Source organism: Ailuropoda melanoleuca, chromosome 6 (genome assembly GCF_002007445.2).
Source record: "Ailuropoda melanoleuca isolate Jingjing chromosome 6, ASM200744v2, whole genome shotgun sequence".
NCBI classification, from domain to species: domain Eukaryota; kingdom Metazoa; phylum Chordata; class Mammalia; order Carnivora; family Ursidae; genus Ailuropoda; species Ailuropoda melanoleuca.
The window spans coordinates 42,393,905-42,417,020 of NC_048223.1; the positions used below are offsets into that span (position 1 = coordinate 42,393,905).

The 23,116-nt window shown below is 38.1% G+C and overlaps 1 protein-coding gene across 8 annotated transcripts in view; it reads right to left on the reverse strand.

Moving 5' to 3' along the window:
• The window catches only part of ANO10 (anoctamin 10), a 224,788-nt gene that overhangs the window by 200,155 nt on the left and 1,517 nt on the right, over nucleotides 1–23,116 (reverse strand). For 7 of the 8 annotated variants that reach the window (XR_004626047.1, XR_004626046.1, XR_004626048.1 and 4 more), the window contains exons 2-4: nucleotides 15,911–16,063; nucleotides 12,350–12,547; nucleotides 10,438–10,572 (exon numbers count right to left, since the gene is read on the reverse strand). Coding sequence is in view for 5 of the 8 variants with exons in the window: in XM_034662329.1 (XP_034518220.1) it covers nucleotides 10,438–10,572; nucleotides 12,350–12,547; nucleotides 15,911–16,049 (472 nt within the window). In the remaining 3 variants the exon portion in view is untranslated. The remainder of the gene's footprint in view (nucleotides 1–10,437; nucleotides 10,573–12,349; nucleotides 12,548–15,910; nucleotides 16,064–23,116) is intronic. The other variant, XM_034662330.1, reaches the window with a different exon arrangement.

Sequence of the window (23,116 nt, forward strand, 5' to 3'; positions counted from 1 at the left end):
AAGAGTTTCCCAGACAAAAGAGTTCATCACCACTAAACCTGCTTTAGGAAAGCAGGAAATATTAAAGGAACTTCTTTAAGTGGAAAAGAAAAGGCCATAACCAGAAGAAAATTTTGAAAGAAAAAATCTAACTGTAACAGTGAACATAATAGTAAAGAGGTGGATCAACCACTTACAAAGCTAGTATGAAGGTTAAAAGGTAAAAGTAGTAAGTCAACAATATCTACAACAGTTAGTTAAGGGATACACAAAATAAAAAGATGTGAAATATGAAGACAAAAACATAAAACAGGGAGTGGGGAGAGTAAAAATGTAGTGCTTTTAGAATGTGCTCAAACTTGGGTGACCATCAACTTGAAACACACTGCTACATACACAGGGTATTATATGCAAACCTCACAGTATTCACAAACCAGAAACCTCTAATAGATACACAAAAAATAAAAAGGAAGGAATTCAAACATAACACTGAAGAAAATCATCAAATCACAAGGGAAGTGAGGAAGAGAAGAAGGAACACAGAAGAACTACAATAAAAACCAAAAACAATTAACAAAATGGCAATAAGTACATACCTATCAATAAGTACTTTAAATATAAATGGACAAAGTGTTCCAAGTGTACCCAAAAGATATAGGGCAACTGAATGGGTAAATAAATGAGACTCATCTATATGCTGTCTAAAAGAGACTCACTTCAGACCTAAAAACATGCACAGACTAAAAGTAAAGGGATGAGAAAAGACATTCCATGAAAATGAACATGAAAAAAAGGCTGGAGTAGCATACTTATATCAGACAAAATATAGACTGTAAAACAAGGACTGTATAACAAAGAAGGGCCCTACATAATAATAAAAAAATCAATCCAACAAGAGGATATAATAATTGTAAATACTTCTGTACCTATGCACCCAAAATAGAAGCACTTCAGTATGTAAAGCAAGTATTAACAGCCAAAAAGGGAGAAACAGACAATAATACAATAATAGTAGGGGACTTTAATGCTCTACTTACACAAATGGATAGATCAGCCAGGCAGAAAATCAATTAAAAAAAACCACTGGTCTTAAATGACACATTACACCAGATGGACTTAACAGATACACACAAAAAATTCCATCCCAAACCAGCTGAACACACATTCTTTTGACGTCCATATGGAACATTCAACAGGACAAATCACATATTAGGGAACAAAATAAGTTTCAATAAATTGAAGAAGACTGAAATCATATCAAGCATCTTTTCTGACCACAATGGTATAAGACTATAAATAAACTACAAGGAAAAAATGAGAAAAAAATATGTATACACAGAGGCTAAACAACGCACTAATAAACAACCAACGGCCAAAGGATCAATGAGGAAATTAAAAAAACCAAAACCAAAAAAAAAAACACAAATTGACACAAATGAAAACAGAAACACAATGTTCCAAAATCAATGAGCCTGAGCAAAAGCAGCTGTAAGAGGGAAGTTCATAGCAGTAGAGGCCTACATCAGGAAACCAGAAAAATCTCAAATAAACAATCTAAACTTACACCTAAATAAACTGGAGAAAGAACAAAGCCCAAAGTTAATAGAAGGAAGGAAATGCTAAAGATCAAAGTGGAAATAAATGAAATAGAGACCTCAAAAATAATAGAAAAGATCAAGGAAACTAGTAGGTGGTTCTACAAAAAGATAAAAAAAAATTGAAAAACAGACTCATCAAAAAAAAAAAAGAAAAAAAAGAAAAAGAAGAAAGAAAGGAAGGAAGGAGGGAGAGAAGAGAAACCAAATAAATAAAATTAGAAATGAAAGAGAAGTTACAACTGACATCACAAAAATACAAGGGATTGTAAGAGACTACTACCAACAGTCATATGCCAACAAACTGGACAACCTAGAAAAAACTGATAAATTCCTGGAAAAACTCAATTTTCAGGGAAGACTGAAATAGGAAGAAAGAGAAAATCTGAACAGACTGATTACTAGTAATGAAACTGAATCAGTTATCAAAAAATTTCCAACAAAGACAAGCCCAGAACCAAACAGCCTCACAGGTGAATTCTACCATTTATTTTTTTAAAAGATTTCATTTGTTTGTTTATTTAGAGAGTGTGAGCGGGGGGAAGGGCAGAGGGAGTGGAAGAATCTCAAGCAGACTCCTTGCTGAGCATGGAGCCCAACGTGGGGCCCAGTCTCACAACCCTGAGATCATGACTTGAGTTGAAATCCAAGTTGGATGCTAAACTGACTGAGCCACCCAAGTGCCCCTCTACCAAACATTTATATATATATATTTTTAAGATTTTATATATTTATTTGACAGAGAGAAGGACAGCCAGCGAGAGAGGGAACACAAGCAGGGGGAGTGGGAGAGGAAGAAGCAGGCTCATAGCGGAGGAGCCTGATATGGGGCTCGATCCCATAATGCCAGGATCACGCCCTGAGCTGAAGGCAGATGCTTAACGACTGCGCCACCCAGGCATCCCCCCTCTACCAAACATTTAAAGAAGAGTTAATACCTATCTTTCTCAAACTATTCTAAAAATTTCAAGAGAAAGGAACACTTCTAAATTCATCCTATGAGGCCAGAATTTACCCTGATACCAAAACCAGACAAAGATTCTACAAAAAAAGGAAATTACAGGCCAGTATCACTGATGAACATAGAGTTAAAAATCCTCAACAAAATATAAGCAAACCAAATTCAATAATAAATTAAAAGGATCACACATCATAATCAAGGGAAACTTATTCCAGGGATGCAAGGATGGTTCAATATCCTCAAATCAAATCAATCAATGTGATATACCACATTCACAAAATGAAGGATAAAAATCATATGATCACCTCAATAGATGCAGAAAAAGTATTTGACAAAATTCTACATCCATTTATGATTAAAAAAACTTTCAATAAAATGGGTATAGAGGGAACATTCCTCAACATAATAAAGGCCACATATAAAAATAACACAAATTACATCACACTCCAGATTGGGAACAAGACAAGGATATCCACTCTCACCACTTTTATTCAACATGGTATTAGAAGGTCTAGCTGCAACAATCAGACAGCAAAAAGGAATAAAAGGCATTCAAATTGGTAAGAAGGAAGTTAAACTGTCACTATTGGCAGATAGCACAATATTATATAGAGAAAAACCTAAAGAATCCACAAAAAAACTATCAGATTAAGTGAATTCAGTAAATATGACTAATATAAAGTTAATATATAGAAATCTGTTGTGTTTCTATACACTAACAGCAAAATATCACAAAGAGAAATTAAGAAAACAATTCCATTTACAATTGCATCAAAAATAATACATAGGATTAATTTAACAAAGGAGGTGAAAGACCTGTACTCTGAAAACTGTCAGTCACTGATGAAAGAAACGAAAGATAACACAAATAAATGGAAAGATACACCATGCTCATGAGTTGGAAGAATTAATATTGTTAAAATGTTCATACTAACCAAAGCAATCTACAAATTCAATGCAATCCCTATCAAAATACCAATGGCATTTTTTACAGAACTAAAATAAATAATTCTAAATCTGTATGGAACCACAAAAAAAACCCAAATAACCAAAGCCATCCTTTTTTTTTAAAAGATTATTTATTTATTTGAGAGAGAGAGAGAGGCAGAGATAGTGAGAGAGAGTAAGCGCATGAGCAGGGAAGCAGCCTCCTGCTGAACAAGGAGCCTGATATGGGGCTTGATCCCAGGACCTTGGGATGGTGACCTGAGCTGAAGGCAGACACTTAACTGACTGAGCCATCCAGGCACCCCCATAACCAAAGCCATCTTGAGAAAGAACAAAACTACAGATATCATGGTCCCAGATTTCAAACTATACTACAAAGCTATAATAATCAAAACAGTATGGTACTGGCACAAAAACAGATATGTAGATCTATGAACAGAATACAGAGCCAGGAAATAAAGCCATGCATATATGGCCAATGAATCTACAACAAAGGAGGCAAGACTACACGATGGGGAAATGACAGTCTCTTCAACAAATGGCGTTAGGAAAACTGGTCAGCTACATGTAAAAAAATGAAAATGGATCAATTTCTCACACCATATACAAAAATAAACTCGAACTAGATTAACGACTTAAATGTAAGACCTGAAACTATACATCTCCTAAAAAGAATACAGGCAGTAAACTCCTACACTGGTCTTAGCAATATTTTTTTTTGGTTCTGTCTCCTCAAGCAAGGGCAACGTAAGCAAAAATAAATTATTGAGTCTATATCAAACTAAAAACCTTTGTATAGCAAAGGAAACCATCAAGAAAATGAAAAAGTAATCTACTGAATGGGGGAAGATACTTATAAATGATATATCTGATAATGGGTTAATATCCGAAATACATAAGGAACTCATACAAGTCAGCAACCAAAAAAAAAAAAAAAAAGGAAGAAAAAAAAAAAGAAAAAAAAGCCACCCCAATCAATCTGATTAAAAAATGGGCAAGGACCTGAACATTTTCCCAAAGAAAACATACAGAAGGCTAACAGACACATGAAGAAATGCTCAGTATCACTAATCACCAGGGAAAGGCAAATCAAAACCACAATGACATGTCACCTCACATGTGTCAGATCAGCTAGTATCAAAAAGACAAAAAATGTGTCTCCCGTGAAACTTAAAGGCCAAAAACAAGGGAGGGGGGGTTGGGTAGCTCAGTCTGTTAAGTGTCTGCCTTCAGCTCAGGTTATGATCCTGGGGTCCTGGGACTGAGCCCTGTGTCAAGGTCCCTGCTCAGCGGAGAGCCTGCTTCTCCCTCCATCTGCCCCTTCCCCCACTCGTGTGCTCTCACTCGCTCTCTCTCACAAACACACACACAAATAAATAAAATCTTTAAAAAAAAAAAAAAAAAGCTTTTCCACTCATTGCTATGGATTAACCTCATGGAAATCTAAGATTTTAAATTACTCTGAGTTTTATTAGTTCTAAAATTTGCACTCTGAAAACAGTTCACACTTCAAAATTATGCATATCTCATATGCACATCCCATTTCTTCTTCAACCAAATATTATGATATAACACAGCATTTTAGGGGTCACATTTTCAAAGATACGAGGGAAGAAAATAATGCAGATTTTGAAAATCCAGCTTTGACAATGGAAATATGATTCTTACTTCACATGTATAAAAAATTTTCAAATGACCATGATGAGATGATTTATTATCTTTATATGTATTACGAAAGAAAGAAAGAAAGAAAGAAAGAAAGAAAGAAAGAAAGAAAGAAGAAAGAAAAAGAAAGGGGGAGGATCCTTGTTTATAAAAGCCTCATCCTGCCAGCAAGAAAGTTATTCCTATTATGGCTTTAGGGACACCAGACAGGGATCCTATACATATACATATATTTACAAGAACAATCCATTTACATATATTCCCTTCAAGGTTTTCATTCATTTGAAAATTTCTCTCAGAAGTGGCTGGGAGCATTTGGAAAACTGCTGCTTCCAGAGTCCCATCTGATGGGAACATACACACAGTTTCTGTCCCAGCCACAGAAAGAGGATGTACCTGTGCAGAAACTAGCAGAAGGACGCAGGGACTTCCACATAAGAATCCGAATAATGTGGATAAACAGGAAGAAATGGGATGTTGACATTAGCAATCAAGATGGTGCCTCAGTCTGTTTTGTACCTAGCAGTGTCTTATTCCCACTAAGAGATCAAGAAAGATTTAAAATTCTGGAAAGACACCAAACAACTGCCTGAATACAGAATGTGGAACTCCTGGTAACAAACAGTGGCAAAAAGACACCTCTGCCCTGTTCTTGTTCATGACGAAAGTTAAAAACAACAAAGGAAACAAGACACATAAAGGGAAACACCTATCTTTGATGAAAGTAAGAAAAAGAACCCTATAAATCCAAATCATAAACCATGAGAAGAGGCTTTAAAAGTCAGCCCAGGCTAAGCTAAGAGCACCCATGCCTCTGCACAATGGGGTCAAGGAGGATAGGGCAGGCTTCTCCTGGACACCAAGGGGTGGGGACTGCCCCACTACCCATATGTGGACAAAACGACTCACGGTGGACCCCTGAACTGCGTCTGCTGGGAAAGATGATGGTCTGGCAAAACAAGTAATAACCACAAGTAAATGGCATAGAACTATGCAGAAATACTACAGGGAAAAGGAAACCATAAGCAAAGGCAGAGAAGAAACACAGCAGGAAATTACAGCATCAAAAATGAAAGTCTATGAAATTAAAGAAATGAAAGTAAACCATCTCTCTGAAATTAAAATCCAAAGAAGAGCTATAAGAGATGAAGGTGAGAGCTCAGAAAAAGTGATTTAAGACACACATAAAACTACTACAAAGTCATAATAAAAGCTACCAGGAAAGACTGAAAACATAGCCAGGAAAATGGTAGAGAAGCATAAGAAAATTACATAAAACCTTAAAAACAATTCAGAGGATATTTAAGAGCCCACATACACATAATTGGCTTACCTAAAGACAAAAAGAAAGTAAATACAACCAAGTAACTCTTAAAAAGTTACTGAAAAAAATTCTGCAGTCATGGTAATCTTTAATTTATACATTGAAAAAATATATGTCCAACAAAAACTCCTACAATATAATCAAGACATATGCAGATAATTGGGAATGTAGACAAATAAGAAATCAGTATCTACATTCAAATTTCCTGACACCTTCTAAAAGCCATACAGATCAACAAGGAGAACAAATAAAAGCATCCGTAGCATATATCTACAGCATAACTCAGAGATAGGAGAGTCCACAAAATCCAGTTTACATGTAAGTCAGACAATAAAGGACCAAAACACATTCTTCCAAGTGCACATGGGACATTTTCCAGGATAGATCAGTCATATGTTAGGTTGCAAATTAAGTCTCAACAGATTTACAAAGGTCTATCATAAAAAGTATCCTCAGACCACAAAGGGATAAAGTTAGAAATCAGTAACAGAAGGAAAAGTGAAGAATTCACAAATGTGTGGAAATTAAAAAAAACATTCTCAAACAACAAATAGATAAAAGAAGACATCACAGGGGAAATTAGAAAATACTTAGCAATGAATGAAAACAAAAACACAATAAAACTTAGGAGACACAGAGAAAGAGAGGAAATCTGTGGCTAAGGACCTCAAATGAAAAACCTAACTTTACAATTAAGGAACCAGAAAAAGGAGAACAAACTAAACCCATAGCTAGCAGAAGGAATGAAATAATGAAGATTAGAGCAGAGATAAATAAAATAGAGGAAAGAAAGACAATAGAGAAAACTAAAGAAAACAAAGTTGGTTCTTGGAAAAGATCAACAAAATTGACAAATACTTAGGTAGCTGAACTAAGAAAAAACCAGAGAAGATTTAACTTACTAATATCAGAAATAGAAATGCGGACATTACTACCAATTCTGCAGAAATAAAAAGGATTGTAAGAGAGTGCTATTAACAACTGTCTAACAACAAACTAGATAACCCACATGAAATGGACAAATTCCTAGAAACACAAAACCTACAGTGAAAACCTACCATAAGTCAGAAGAAAATCTGAATAGGTCTATAATTAGTAAGAAGACCGAATTACTAAGGCACTGAAAAATCTCCTGACAAAGAAAAACCCTGGATCTGACAACGTCGCTGGTGAATTTTACCAAATATTTAAAGAACTAACACCACTCCTTCTCAAACTTTCCCCCAAAATTGATGAGGACCACTGTTAAATCATTCTATGAGGACAGCATTACCCTGATACAAAGCCAGGCAACAACACTACAAGAAAACTACAGGCCAACATCCCTTATGAACAATGATGCAAAAATATTCAACAAAATACTAGCAAACTCAATTTAGCCACACAGTAAAAAGATCCTACAGCAAGCAAGTGGAATTTATTCCTGGAATGCAAAGATAGTTCAAGTAAAAAACCAGTCAACTGTAACACACCATATTAACAGAAAGAAGGGGGGGGACCATATGATCTACTCAATTGATGCAGAAAAAGCATTTAATAAAATTCACCACTTTTATGATTAAAAAAACACTCAACAAACTAGGAATAGAAGGAAACTACCTCAACATAATAAAATCCATCTGGGAAAAGCCCACAGCAAACACAGTGAATGGTGAAAGACTGACTTTTCCTTTAGATTAGGAATAAGACAAAGATGCCCACTTTCACCACTTCCATTCAACATAGAATTGGGAGTTCTAGTCCAAACAATTAAAGAAGAAATAAAATGCATCTAACTTAGAAAGGAAGAAGTAAAATTATCTCTGTTGACAAGTGATAATATATTTTATGTAGAAAACCCTAACTTTTCTGCAAAAACATTGTCATAACTAATAGATGAATTCAGTAAAGTAGCAGGATACAAAATCAATAAACAAAAACAAGTTGCATTTCTATACATTAACAATGAACTATCTTAAAAGGTAATTATGGAAACAATCCCATTTATAATAGCATCACAAAAAATAAAATACTTAGAAGTTAACTAAAGACATAAAAGATTCACACAATGAAAAACTACAAAACAATGCTAAATGAAATAAGACATAAATAAATGGAAATACATCCCACGCTCACGGGACTTAACATTGTTAAAATGTCAATACTACCCAAAGCAATCTATAGATTCACTGTAATCTCTATCAAATACCCATTGAAGCCTTTTGCAAAAATAGAAAAACCCATCATAAAATTCATATGGAATTTCATGGTACTTCAAATAGCCAAAACAATCTTGAAAAAGAAGAAAAAAAATCCTGATTTTAAGACTTACCATAAAGCTGAGGTGCTGGGTGGCTAAGTTGGTTAAGCAGCCGACTCTTGATTTTGGCTTGGCTCAGGGTCATGAGATCAAGCCCCACATCCCGCTCCACGCCCAGCATGGAGTCTGCTTGAGATTCTTTCCCTCTTCTCCCTCCCCATTGGCCCCTCTCCTGACTTAGGCTCATTCTCTCTCTCTCTCAAATAAATAACTAAAATCTTTTTTTAAAAAATGACCACAAAGCCACAGGAACCAAAACAATGTGGTACTGACATCCAGACATATAGACCAATGTAATAGAACAGAGGCCAGAAACAAACCTTCACATATATGGTCAAGTGATTTATGACAAGGGTACTGAGGCCATTTAATGGGGAAAGGGTAGTCTTTTCAACAAATGGTACTGGGAAAACTGGATATCCACATGCAAAAGAATGAAACTGAAACCTTAAAAAGAAAAAGAAAAAAAGAAACTGAACCCTTACCTAACACCATAGACAAAAGTTAATTCAAAACGGATTAAAGACCTACATATATGACCCAGAACTATAAAACTCCTAGAAGAAAATATAGAGGAAAAGCTTCATGACATTGGATTTGATTTCATGACATTGGCAATAATTTCTTAGATATGACACCAAAGGATACAGGCAAAAAGAAAAAAAATAGGTAAGTTGGACTTCATGAAAATTTTAAAATTTTATGTATCAAAAGACAGTATTAACAAAGTAAAAGGCAATCCACTGGTTCTCAGGCATCTGTCCTCCTGGGGCTTGAGGCAGTGGGGCGGGGGGGTGAAGACTGCCTAGAGAACGCAGCGGCTTATAAGTTTAAAGTGCATTGGGCAGCAAAAATGCTCTGAGGCCTTGCCACCATCTGGGGGGTTTTGAGGTAAACTTGGAATTACACACTGTAGTGAGCACTTTCATCTGCAAACTAGTATTCTCACTCAGATGGAATGACACAAAATCACGAAGTTGCAGACTGATTTGCATTCAGGTATTACGTCACTTTGTGACTCCTTCTAAGCCTTGCTCCCAAGTTCTCACTCACTGAGATGAGAGGAGATGGAAAGAGGGCTCCAGGAAAAGATGATGGCTCCTGTTTTCATTCCTCCCCAGGCTCCCTAGAGGAAGTGTCTGGCCATAAAGTAAACTCTGCTAATCTTACATGAATAACACATATATGTATTCACACCCAATTTTATTTTATTTTTTTTAAAGATTTTATTTATTTATTTGACAGAGATAGAGACAGCCAGCGAGAGAGGGAACACAAGCAGGGGGAGTGGGAGAGGAAGAAGCAGGCTCATAGCGGAGGAGCCTGATGTGGGGCCCGATCCCGCAACGCCGGGATCACTCCCTGAGCCGAAGGCAGACACTTAACCGCTGTGCCACCCAGGCGCCCCCACACCCAATTTTAAGCTAACTGAATGCTGTGAGACCTCAATGAATTAGTGAACCATACAGAAGATTTTGATCTAAAGGTATAATATAATGAAGCCTAGTAGCAAAAGATATGTTCACGAAAATAGAGTTATTGTAAACTTCTATGTATTTTCAGTAAGAGAAAAAAAAAAGCCTTTCTAAGTTGTTTTCATGTCTACTAAGAGAAGATAATTGCATTAGAATGTGTATTCATGAAGCTGGTTGATACAATGACTTACATAATGATTTTCCTGGATACAACTTTGCTTGCGGGTAACCAGGGATCATCTTTTCATCTCTGGCTCTAAGATTTTCAAGCTCATGTTTGATAATGAATTGACATTCTGCCATTGTAAGGAAGTCATCATTGTCATCTAAATGAATGCAAAAATTTCAGTTATTTTCTCAGTAATAGCCAAAATAAAAATAATAATATCCAAATAACTTGGAATTATAGAAATGATGATATAAACAATAAATAACATAAGGAGCAAGCAAAGTATAAAACTGCTAAATTAAACAGAACATAAAGCACCTTAGATATTCTATAAAAATAAAAATATTGTTTTGCCTTCACATAATACAATTCTTCAATCACTGTACAATGGTTCCCCCTTATCTGCAGTTTTGCTTTCTGGGCAGTTAGTTACCCACACGAATCAGAGTCCAGAAGTGGATAATCCCCTCCCTCTCACCTATCGTCAGAAGGTCAGTTGTAGCCCAACACTGTTGCAATGTCTAGGTCATTCATCTCACCTCATCTCATCAACACATCATCACAAGAAGAAGGGTGCATACAGTAAAATAAGATACTTTGAGAGAGAAAGAGACCACATTTGCAGAATTTTTATTACTGTAGATTGTTATCATTGTTCTATTTTATTATTGTTATTGTTAATCTCTTACTGTGCCTAGTTTACAAATGAAGCTTTATCACAGGGATGTGCGCATAGGAAAACAGCATATACAGGGTCCAGTACTATCTGCTATTTCAGGCATCCACTGGGAGTCTCGGAATGTAGCCCCCCCACAACTAAGGAGGGGGGACTACAGTACTAGTTCTTACGTAATATAGTACAAACATCTAAATGGCAGATACTTGCTTGATCTCATCTAATACCAATGAGCAAAAGGCAACATGCTTTTTAATTCTAACACTCTTCTAACTGAAGTTTGGCTGTATGACAAATTCTCCTCCTCCAAACTCGCAAGTGCAGGCCCTTCCCTTCTGGAGTTAACATCCCTCCCATAAATGAGGGAGAAGATAGTCTGATAAGAAAACAGTATTGTTCAGGCACCTGGGTGGCTCAGTCGGTTAAGTGCCTGCCTTCAGCTCGGGTCATGATCCCAGGATCCTGGGATGGAGTCCTGCATCAGGCTGCCTGCTCAGGGGGGAGTCTGCTTCTCCCTCTTCCTCTGCCCCTCCTCCCCCCTCACTGTGCTCTCTCTCTCTCTCTCTCTCTCTCTCAAATAAATAAAATCTTTAAAAAAAAAAGAAGAAAGAAAACAGTATTTTTTTTTTTGCCAAGTCAATCCTCTTAAATAAGGTGAATTTTATCATTATCATTTATGGACTAAGATATAAAAATCCAGAGTGAGTCTGAAAAACCCTAATCACATCATATCTTGTACTAACTCTAAAAGCCCTGGCAGGAAACAGTTTATTCTGAAGCCAAACTCCCACTCTGACATCATAGCCACCCTGGCCTTCTCAGTTCTTTCCAGAAACCATTCTCTTTTGGACCTCCTGTGAGACCAAGAGAACCAGTTATCCTACCAGGAAATGGCAATTCTACAATTCTGAACTACTACTGCATTTCTCATTATAAGATTTTTCTGCATCAAGCTAGTAAATATTCACCATTCTGAGAATTAGAATAGAAAAATATAAATAAGTCACACGTGTCGCAATAATTTATGTTCATCTATTCCAGGGGTCACAAAGTAAGGTCCATGGACCATATTTTATAAGCAAATTTTAGTGGAACAAAGCTTCACCCATTCACTTCTTATGGTCTAAGGCTGCTTTTGCTTTACAAGGACATTATCAAATAACTGTGAGAAAGCATATGTCCCGCACAGCCTGATCTACAAATCAAAAACTTATTTTTGAGATAAATTGATTCTGATATAAACAATCTTGGGACTCACCATTAAAATCTTTGAAGTTATGTCGGGTTCCATATGTGAAGGCTCTCATAGTGTTATCATTACATTCTTTTACCAAACCTATTGCTTCTGCACCCAGTAACAACGTAATATTGGAGGCACCAACAAGATATAAGTTCTGATTTTCTAGTGTTTCTTTCTCATATTTATTTAATAGTGGTCTAAATAGAAGCTGGGCACCTTCAAAAACAAAAGATAAGCACAATCTTAGAAAAGTTTCAAAAATGAAAACTTTCTAAATAAGTATTGTTTCTAGTTTGATATAAGGAAAATATATTAACAATTCAAATCTATCTTCCATATAAATAAGAACTACAAGTAAGTTGATTTCCTTCGGAAAATGCCTTCTAGCTTTCTGTGTTGCTGCTCAGAAGTCTGATCCCTTATGTGTGACCTATTGTCTTTCTTTCTTGAAGTTTGTAGTATCTTCTCCATTCCCAGGGCTCCAGAACATTCCAACAGTAAGCCATTTTCATCTACACTGCAGGGCACTGGGTGGGCCCTTTCCATCCGAAAAAGCATCTCATCAGCCTTGAGTTTTCCTTTGATGATTTCTTCTTCTTTTTCTCTGTTCCCTCTCTAGAACTCCTTTTATTCAGATGTGTACCTCCTAGACTACTCCTCTAACTTCCTTACTTTTTCTCTGTCAAAGTTCCCAGTTCTGTACCTTTTGCTCTACTTTCTGGGAGGTTTTATCAAAATTATCTTCCAACTCTTTTACCAAGTTTTTAAATTTTGCTTTCATACTTCTACTTTATACGAGCTTTTTTTCCTAAATGAGTATTTTACAGTACCCAACTCTTGATTTATTGAATGTCTGTCCCACCTTCTCATAACTGAGAGTTGAGTTGTAAATTTTCTCTTGGTTTTCTTCTTCTGCAGAGTTTGCTGTTTTTATCTGTTTGTTTAGTTTTAGCTTTCTCTTTCACGTCAGGGATTTTTCTCAGATGTTTGGTGATCTTTTATGATTTGTGCATGTTTAAGAAAGGGACTCTAGGAGGCTGTAAAGTTCTGAAGGCTTCGATGGAGCTCATTAAGGATATAGCCTTTAATGCATAGTCATCTGGCCAGGTTGTTTTCCATGGGCAACTCTGATTTCTGCATCTTTGGTTTTGTTGTTTTTGATCAGACTCCCCCAAAAAAGATTATTCAATCTGCTTCCTAGGTGATTTGAATCTAGCTGCTAACATTTTGGAAACTAAATTAGGTATGAGATTGGTGGGCTGGAGGATGGGGTAACAACAGTCAGTTGTTATCCTATTTTCAGTACAGAATCTCTATTTTCAACTGTGCATAAAGCCTCCATGCCAAAATCCAAGCATCTGACCCACTGCAGAGAAAATTTTGTCTTCTGCTGTGATGATAAAATACAGAAGAGATCAGGGGATCTCTTTCTTTTTTTTTTTTAATGATTTTTTAAATTATATTATGTTAATCACCATACAGTACATCCCCGGATTCCGATGTAAAGTTCGATGCTTTCATTAGTTGCGTATAACACCCAGTGCACCATGCAATACGTGCCCTCCTTACTACCCATCACCAGTCTATCCCATTCCCCCACCCCCTCCCCTCTGAAGTCTTCAGTTTGTTTCTCATAGTCCATAGTCTCTCATGTTTCATTCCCCCTTCTGATTACCCCCCTTTTCTTTATCCCTTTCTTCCCCTACCGATCATCCTAGTTCTTATGTTCCATAGATGAGAGAAATCATATGATAATTGTCTTTCTCTGCTTGACTTATTTCACTTAGCATTATCTCCTCCAGTGCCGTCCATGTTGCAGCAAATGTTGAGAATTCGTTCTTTCTGATAGCTGAGTAATATTCCATTGTATATATGGACCACAGCTTCTTAATCCAGTCATCTGTTGAAGGGCATCTCGGCTCCTTCCATGATTTGGCTATTGTGGACAATGCAGCTATGAACATTGGGGTGCATATGGCCCTTCTCTTTACTACGTCTGTATCTTTGGGGTAAACACCCAGTAGTGCAATGGCTGGGTCATAGGGTAGTTCAATTTTTATTTTTAAGGGACCTCCACACTGTTTTCCAGAGTGGCTGTACCAACTTGCATTCCCACCAACAATGTAGGAGGGATCAGGGGATCTATTTCTTAAATGAATCTCGGTCAATTCTTTTTTCTTTTTCTTGGTACCACTTATTTACACCTCCATAAGCCCCCAAAGTCACTAATACCTAAGTCTTTAGGAGTATTCTGTGGTGTAAACCAAACTGCACCTCAATTTGTACCCCTGCCAACTTCAGCTTTGACGTTTTCAAGTCTGAGAAATTATTTACCACTCATCCACCTGTTTTCTGGCTTCCAAAATGGTGCTGCTGTTATATTCTTTCCTTTCTTCTTTGTCCAACTGGACTTTTATCTTTTTAAAAAATCCTTTTATTGTCATTTCAGTAGATGTTTGAAAGAGAGTAAAAGTAAATATGAGTGTTAAGTCCACTACCTTTACCTGAAAGATCAGAATACTCTTATGGAATGTTCTTTTCATTATTTCCCAGCAGTGTCGAAAGATGCCTAACCCCACCCCATCCTTGTGTCTCTCTGCTGAAGCCACACAGTGAGCAGGGAAGACTGGGAATACACTGAAGTCCCTCACTCTTAGGCATTACAAATGTTCTTCCATCACAGGAATTTTAAAGAAGGGACTCCAACCCAGTGAAACACCTCAGATTTCAGTAGGAAGGTACTCTTGTTTTTAAGTTTTCTTTTGGTTCAGTTGTTTGCAAAAAATTAAAAATTCCACTTCAATTCAAGGTTTTATTATAAAGAAAAGCATTTCCGTTCACAGTCAAAATCAGTCTAAGTTTTATTCAGTGTTTGGAGACTTGGTGAAGTTTTAGGTGAAGTGCAAGCGCATATCCATTCTTGTTTTGTATAGTTTTAGGAAGTGTCTGCTCATGTAAAATGTCCTCCACCCTCTCACCCGATCTAGATCCCTCTCTGCCCTTCAGGAGAGGGCTAAGCTTTGGCTTCTATGAAGTCATCCCTTTCCAGCCCAAAACCATCACCAAGTGTCACCTCTATCTTTCCTTTACTCTTCCAGCTAGTTTACATACAATTCATTTTTAAGTACCATGCATTGTTGTGTAACAGCTCTTTCATTAAGGTTTTTTGAGGGGGGTGTTCAACCTGTTACTTCAATTTCCAGGAATTGGCATTCAGTCTCCTTACACTGACAGTAACATCCTTGTAGGCAGAGACCATATTAATCTCTCCCTTAGCATCATAACTGACCCATAATGAGCATTCAACAGATACTTGTTCATTCATTAGATAAATATTGACCTACTATGTGCCAGTCTGTGTGCCAGGAACAGCATTTATAGCTGTGAACAAAATCGCTCAGGTCGCTTAAAGTCTAATTAATGTGGACTTAAGATCTCCTCTCAAGTCCAGAAAAATAATAAAGAGCAAAGAAATGGATATTAATTTTAGAAATATATCAATGAACTGTAAAAAAAATTTGAAAAAATATTTTTAGTCACTGATCATGACTAAGTCTGAGTTATATTTATTTTACTTACCTCCATCTTCCTTTTTAGAAACAATTCTATTTTTCAGCCATTCTTTGGTTTCTTCTTTGACATCCTGAGCCAGTTCTAAGACCACCAAAGGTGTGAAGGAACTCTCACAAGTATCCAAAGCTGATAAGGTCACTTTCATCTTTCACAAACTTGCTGAAATTAAAATAAAAAGCACATGAGTTACAATGGAAAAGAGAAATACATAGAAATATATAAACATATATATAATTGTACTTTCTCCTAATTATACCTAATTCTGGCTTCTGAGAAAAAGGAAAATTTTTCATGATCCAGATGGATTATATGACAGGCTCAACCAATGGTTCAGAGCACATGTGTGAGCTCAGCCCACTCGAAGTCAGGGGGAACATCATCCTTTTCCATAAGCAGCTCAGAACACAGCAGGGAGGACATTCAGATAAGGGAAGGACAGCAGTGCAAAATGTGCTCTCGCATAGGATGAGTATGAAGAAGAGTTTGCTGGCAAGACTTGGATAGCATTCTAAGTGAAGGAAATAGTATTCCCCTACAAAATAATAATGAAAAACAGCCAACAGAATCAGAGAAATACAAGTGATTAGGTATGGCTGCAGCACTACCTGTGGGGGGTGGGGGCAGGGTGCTAGGATGGGAATGAGCAGGTATTTAACCAGGGACCCCGATTACAAAGGAACTGGGCTTTGTCAGATAAAAAATGGAAGTCACCAGTTCAGTAAGAGCAGGGAATTGACACAGTCTGAATTCATGTTTAAGTATGGAGTTAATGTCCCCAGCACCAGCTTCCTTCCCTAGTTTTTCTTTCTTGGGAATATCATCTTTATCTCCATTTCCAAGCTTGAAAAATACTCAAGTAGACTAGGACACACCCCCCAGACACACACACACACACACACAACTGGCATCAGTCACTAAGGCCTAATGGACTCGCTCTAAAATGTTTTTCATGTGAATTTCTTTAACCCAGTGATTCACAGCAGGGACAATTTCTAGACTTTAGACTTACTTATTCTAGCTTTGTACTTGATGTAAGTTTTAATGACTCCAAAGTGCAAGTGCAAATCAATTCTTGGGAATAATCACAAAAGGAGTGACCAACACCACAGAACACCTTTCCATTCTTTGGGGTGAACCATGATCTTGTGACAAGCTGATCAAACAGACCAGTGTAATCTGACTTATAGTGATAAGCTTTTGTTTTTCTCTAACAGAGCATAGTTTTGGGGCAACCTGGATTCACATGATAGCACAAATGTTTCAGGAATGCTATTCTAAAATATGAGCCAAATCAAAAGTCAGCATGCTAGGCTCTATGAAGGTAACCAGATCAAAATAGGACCCAGTACTCCCCTTCCAACAGCTAAAATAATGTGGTCAGGAATTATACAGAATGAAAGAATGAGAAAAGATAGCAATTAGAGCTGTGGGAACTCAACACTTAATGTGCAAAAGTTTTCAATCAAGAAAAAAGGGAGAGGGGTGCCTGGGTGGCTCAGTCGGTTAAGCGTCTGCCTTAGCCTCAGGTCATGATCCCAGAGTCCTGGGATCAAGCCCCACATCAGGCTCCCTACTCGAGCGAGGAGCCTGCTTCTCCCTCTCCGTTGGCTGCTCCCCCCTCTCCGTTGGCTGCTCCCCCTGTTTGTGCTCTCTCTGTCAAATAAGTAAATAAAATCTTTTAAAAAAAAAAGGAAAGAAAGAAAGAAAAAAGGGAGAGAATCATGTTCTACGCAGGGAAATAACATGTATAAAATCAATACTGCAAGAATAAACAGTATAGGAGAAGAATAGTAAGACTGGTCTGACCAAAGCAGAGAGGGCAACATTTTGTGAGCTGTGACCATTTAAGGATATGGAATGCTACAGTTCACATCTGCTCCAGTGGCCAGAAAGGAGTCAGTGCAGGTTTCTGAGCAGAGGATTAGCTGTATGTCAGAGTGATATGAATCTCAGTAGGTGAATTTAGGGGGCAAGATTGTGGGTGTTTTTCATCTTTTGACTCCCCTGAACTTCTGAAATTTTTCATAACAAAAAGTTGGGGAAAATGGTTAATCTACCAGTAGACTACAGAGGCTTAAGCATCATTTACTTTGAAACGGAAATACCAAATGCAACGAACATTTATGCGGTACTTATTTTGAGCCATGCTGTGGTAGTCTGAAGGTACAAAAGTAAGTCAGGTCCCCATCTCGCTTCTGGGGAGCTCACAGTCTTTTAGCAGAAGCAAGTGTGCACCAAATCATTCTAACACAAGGCCTGAGTACAACAGCAGTAATGGGTTGGGGCAGGGCAGCGGGAGGAGGCCGATTAACTTTCTGGGAAGGGAGGCTGAGAGCCAGATACCCTTCAACTCGGAAAAGTACTCGGATAACTCTAAGGTCACTGATCTGGGACATGGAAAAGAGTAAATAAAGAGGCATGTTGGAAAGAATGTTTAAGTTAAGAGCACAATCAAGGGTTCAGCATGGTACATGTGGACATGCATCAAAGGTGGCAGTTTTCTGGCATTTATGCATTACCTAACGTCAGTAATAAAAGGCCTACATTATTCATAATTACCAGGTCATAAAACAATCTTATTGAGACACTAAATGCAGATTCCCTTCCTAAACATGTATATGAGCACCAGCTAGAGATTCATAATAAATATTTGCACACTGATTTAATCTCATTTGAGATACTATACGCCTTTCATTACTTGAGACAGCCTTAACAAGATTTCCAATACATTACGAACAAAAGTGTCGCTATTTCTGATATCCAAAGAGCTCCTACGAATCAACAAAAAATACAAAAAACTGAAATCACAAGTGACAAAAGAAGAAATACAAGCAGCCAACACACTTTGAAAAGATGTTCAAACATACGAATAAACTAAATGCAAAATAAGTAGAAGATGCCTTCCATTTTCAGATTTGCTGAAGTTGAAAGGTGGACAGAACTCAGTTCTGGCACAGGTGTAGAAAATTGGGCATTCTCACACATGGCTGACAGATGTTGTAATTTGATACCACCTTTCCAGAAGGCAGAGTGGCAGTATGAAAAGCAATATTAAATACTCCTACTATTCAACACAACAATGCTATTTCTAGGAATTTATGACAAGGAGATAAAAAAATAGAATGTATATATAGTGGAAGTTCATTACTCTTTCTTATTTATTTTTGGGTTTTAGTTATTGCAAAGAAACAAAAAATAAACAACTTACAACCTGAAAGTCTAACAAGAGGAGATTGGCTAAATACATAAAATGTGTCACAACTACACACTAGAACCATCCATACTAGTTGCAACCAACCATTTGCAACTATATTAACATGGAGAACATTTCATAACACATTGTAAAGTAAAAAAAAAAAAAATGCAAAGCATGATCCCACTTATGGATATACACAATCCATACTAATAGCAAAATGACAACATTAGCTAACTTTTGCTGGGGACCTAATACATGCAAAGCCCTGGGCTACTCATTAAATTCTCACACCAACCCCCTGAAGAAGAAACTCGAACACTTTCATTCAGCAGGTGAGAAAACGAGGTCAAAGTGGTTAAGTAGGTTTGTCCAATGTCACATAGTAACAAGCAGGAGAACTGGGATTTAAACTCTGGTGGCCTGAGGCCAGAGCTCATACCCTGAACCATGTGTGGAAACACTCACATTTCAGTCTATACCGTGTGCGTTTTTGGGTTTTTAAGATTTTATCTATTTCTTTGTCAGAGAGAGCACAAGCAGGGGGAGCAGCAGGCAGAGGGAGAAGCAGGCTCCCCACTGAGCAAGGAGCCCAATGCAGTACTGGATCCCAGGACCCCAGGATCATGACCTGAGCCGAAGGCAGACACTCAACCGACTGAGACACCGAGGCGTCCCTATACTGTGTGCGTTTTAATAAATGTCCCACCAATGATTTGGTCAGATATATTTCTCCAAACTGCCATGTCTAAGTAGTAGGATTTAAGCTGATTGTTATTTTCTTCTTTACATTTTTCTTTTTGATTTGAATTTTAATGAGCAAGGGTTTTTTTATAATTAGAAAAAAATGGCTTTTACAGTTGTATATAGAACTATATATACACTATATAGAGTTGTACATAGAATAGTATAGAAGCCCCACATTTTCAACACTAAGTGTTAAATGTAGCCTTTAGTAAAAGCCAAATGATATTTTTAAAACTGTATAATACAAGATATTTTGCTTTAGTCCCCAGATTAAAAACATACCAACTTTGTACAAAAGAAGTTGCCTAACTTTATTTTTTTTAATGTTTTTTTATTACATTATGTTAGTCACCATACAGTACATCCCTGGTTTCTGATGCAAGGTTCGATGATTCATTAGTTGCGTGTAACACCCTGCCTAACTTTAGTTTGGAGAAAAGGTTCACTAACAGTGAAAAAGCCTTCTGTCTAACAGTATATAAAATGAAAGGACTCAGTACCTAGGCACACCCCCTCCTATCCAGAAGGAGATGGCCAAAAGCACCAGAGGAGCTGCACAATGATAGAATTTTTAGAGCACAAGGAGCCTTAGGGGTCATTTAGTCCCGTGACCTCACTATATCATGTTCACAAGACCCAAAATCACACAACCAGTGTGGCAGATACAGGACTGAAATCCAGTGCTCTATCAATGATATGAAAAAGATCTTTTTTTTTTCCTTTTTGTGAACTGAGTCAATAAAGTCCGTTGTACAGTCTTGTCATTAGAAGAAACACTGGCCTGGGCAAACTGTGCAGTTGCATGCTTTAGCTCCACAAAGTCTCATAGACAACACAAGTGCCAGTGTTATGTAGACATTGCTTTGAGCAATGTGAACCATGCGGATAGGGGGTGGGGAGAATGCCCACTAAGGCTTTTTAGTGGGGCTTGGTAAGCCTTGACCCCTTTAAGGCTCTAGTACATAAAATGCTCTTGAGTCAACACTGTTGGTGACAGTCCTTTAAGGACCAACTCTGCTCCTTTCATGCTTGAGGTTTTCAGCTGTCCTACACTTATGCCATCCATTGAGCCACAATGTACTTATACACCTGGTTACCTAAGATGCCCCTTCCCCACCCTGCTATACCTCCTGTGCTCTCTTCTTCCGGTCCCTGTAACCCACCTAGGGGAACCTACCCCTCAGGGAATTTCTGTCTCTGTATAGGAACACCTCTGAGATGCCCTTTCCTTGGCGGATTCCTGCCCCTGTATTCTGCATGCAGCAGGTACAGGTAAGGAGAACTCAACTTTACAGTTAACTGGTCAGCGGAATCCAGGCATACCCTAATCCCACTTCTCCCAGTTGGCTGGCCCAATGGCGTGAATAGTGAGTCTAAGGTAGTGAAAACAAGAAGCCTCATGGCAGTATTGGCCTAAGTGAGTTCCGCAATCTGCTTTTACCAGAGGATCTTAATAGGAACTTGGTTCACCATTACCATCCACACAACCAGTACATGGGACCAAAATACCAGGTGGGGGGACATGGGGGCCTTAAGTGTGGGTACAGAAGAGAGGCTCATGGTCCCAGCTGGGGCCAATCTAAAAACAATGATTCAACATATGTAATCTTCTTGGGCACTGGAAGGTGGAATGATTTTTGCAACCACAACCAATTTCCCCCTTTTATCCAGGCTGTCAGCCAGGACAGCAGCCAGGAATGACTAAAAGGTATAGCATATAGGTTCCACAGATGCTGTGGGGCATAGGATAGCCACCCCAAATTCTGCTCTTATCATGTGCTGAACTGCACACAGGGTCAAAGAGAGGCCTATAAATGAACTGGATTCATGTGGCTTTTACATTAGCTACAGGAATCACTTGCCTACAGTAAGAGGTAACTCCTGACCGTATGGGTTGAAATGCACATATGAAGAGAAACATACTGTGAGTTCAACAGTGGGGGGGGGGGAATGTGGGTATGTGCATATTTTATCAATGATCAAAAAAGAATAGGAGGCCCTATATTCTCCTGAGTTGGGGGGGGCAATGGAATTATCAATTCAGGGGCTAGTAAAAAGGAAATGCACAATCTGTCTTCAGAAATCACCTTGTTTCAGACTCAAGGAGAAACATAAACCAAAGTTAGAAAATTACTCTGTCATGAAGCAAAATAGGAATACATCAGTGAGAGAAAAGTGAAGGGCTATGCCAATTGAGCTAGAAAATGAGAGGGATTTCCTCAAGAGAAAAGTTAAAATTTTAATGGCCAGGACTAGAAGGAAGGAGGACAGGACCCCTCCAGAGACCCTGGGGGTAAAGACAATTTAGAGTCATTCTCTGAAACCTCCAACAGGCAGTTAATTATGAGAGCAATTGTGGGACATTCCTTCCTTGAGACCTAAGGCAGCTGCCTCTTGGTGTTACATAAGATGTGGGCAAATTTGATAGTGGAAAACCAGCACCGCACACACCCACCCTCACTAGAATTTGACACTCTGTGCCTCAGTGACACTGACAAGGTAAGGAAGCTGCTGAGGCCCATTCTTATACCTGGGAACCTGGCGGCATCAGGATTCCACAGGAAGACGCAGGAGAAGTGAGACAAGATATATTGAATTCAGCCTGGCCACAGCAGCCCAAGCCCAGGCCCAACTAGATGCTGCACCAACAGAAGGCCACTCAGGCACAGAATCACCCAACTGAGCCTTGACCGATGAAGTGAAGCAACAATATTTCCTCTTCTCAAACTTTCTATCTACTCTCATTTTGCCACAAACTGCCAAGATTTTGGGCTGGAATAATGGCTGAAAACCTGGAGCAACACTGAATCTCACCTGTAAGCACAGCACTTGACACAAAACGAAAACTCTAACATGGGATACAAGAATGAATCCACATGATGACCATACAACCATTTAAAAAGATGCTTAAGGAGGGGCGGCGCCTGGGTGGCGCTCAGTCCTTAAGCGTCTGCTTTCCGCTCAGGTCATGATCCCAGGGTCCTGGGATTGAGGCCCTCATGGAGCCCTGCATCAGGCTCCCTGCTTGGCGAGAAGCCTGCTTCTCCCTCTCCCACTCCCCTTGCTTGTGTTCCCTCTCTCACTGTCTCCCTCCGTCAAATAAATAAAGAAAATCTTTTAAAAAAAATGCTTAAGGAGAATTTTTAATGATCTAGGAAAATGCCAAGAGGGAAAAAAAAAAGCAAAGTAATATAACAACATGATCCCGATGATTAACACATACATTTAATACACAATAAAATGCAAAAAGAATTAAGAAGAATTGCACCCAA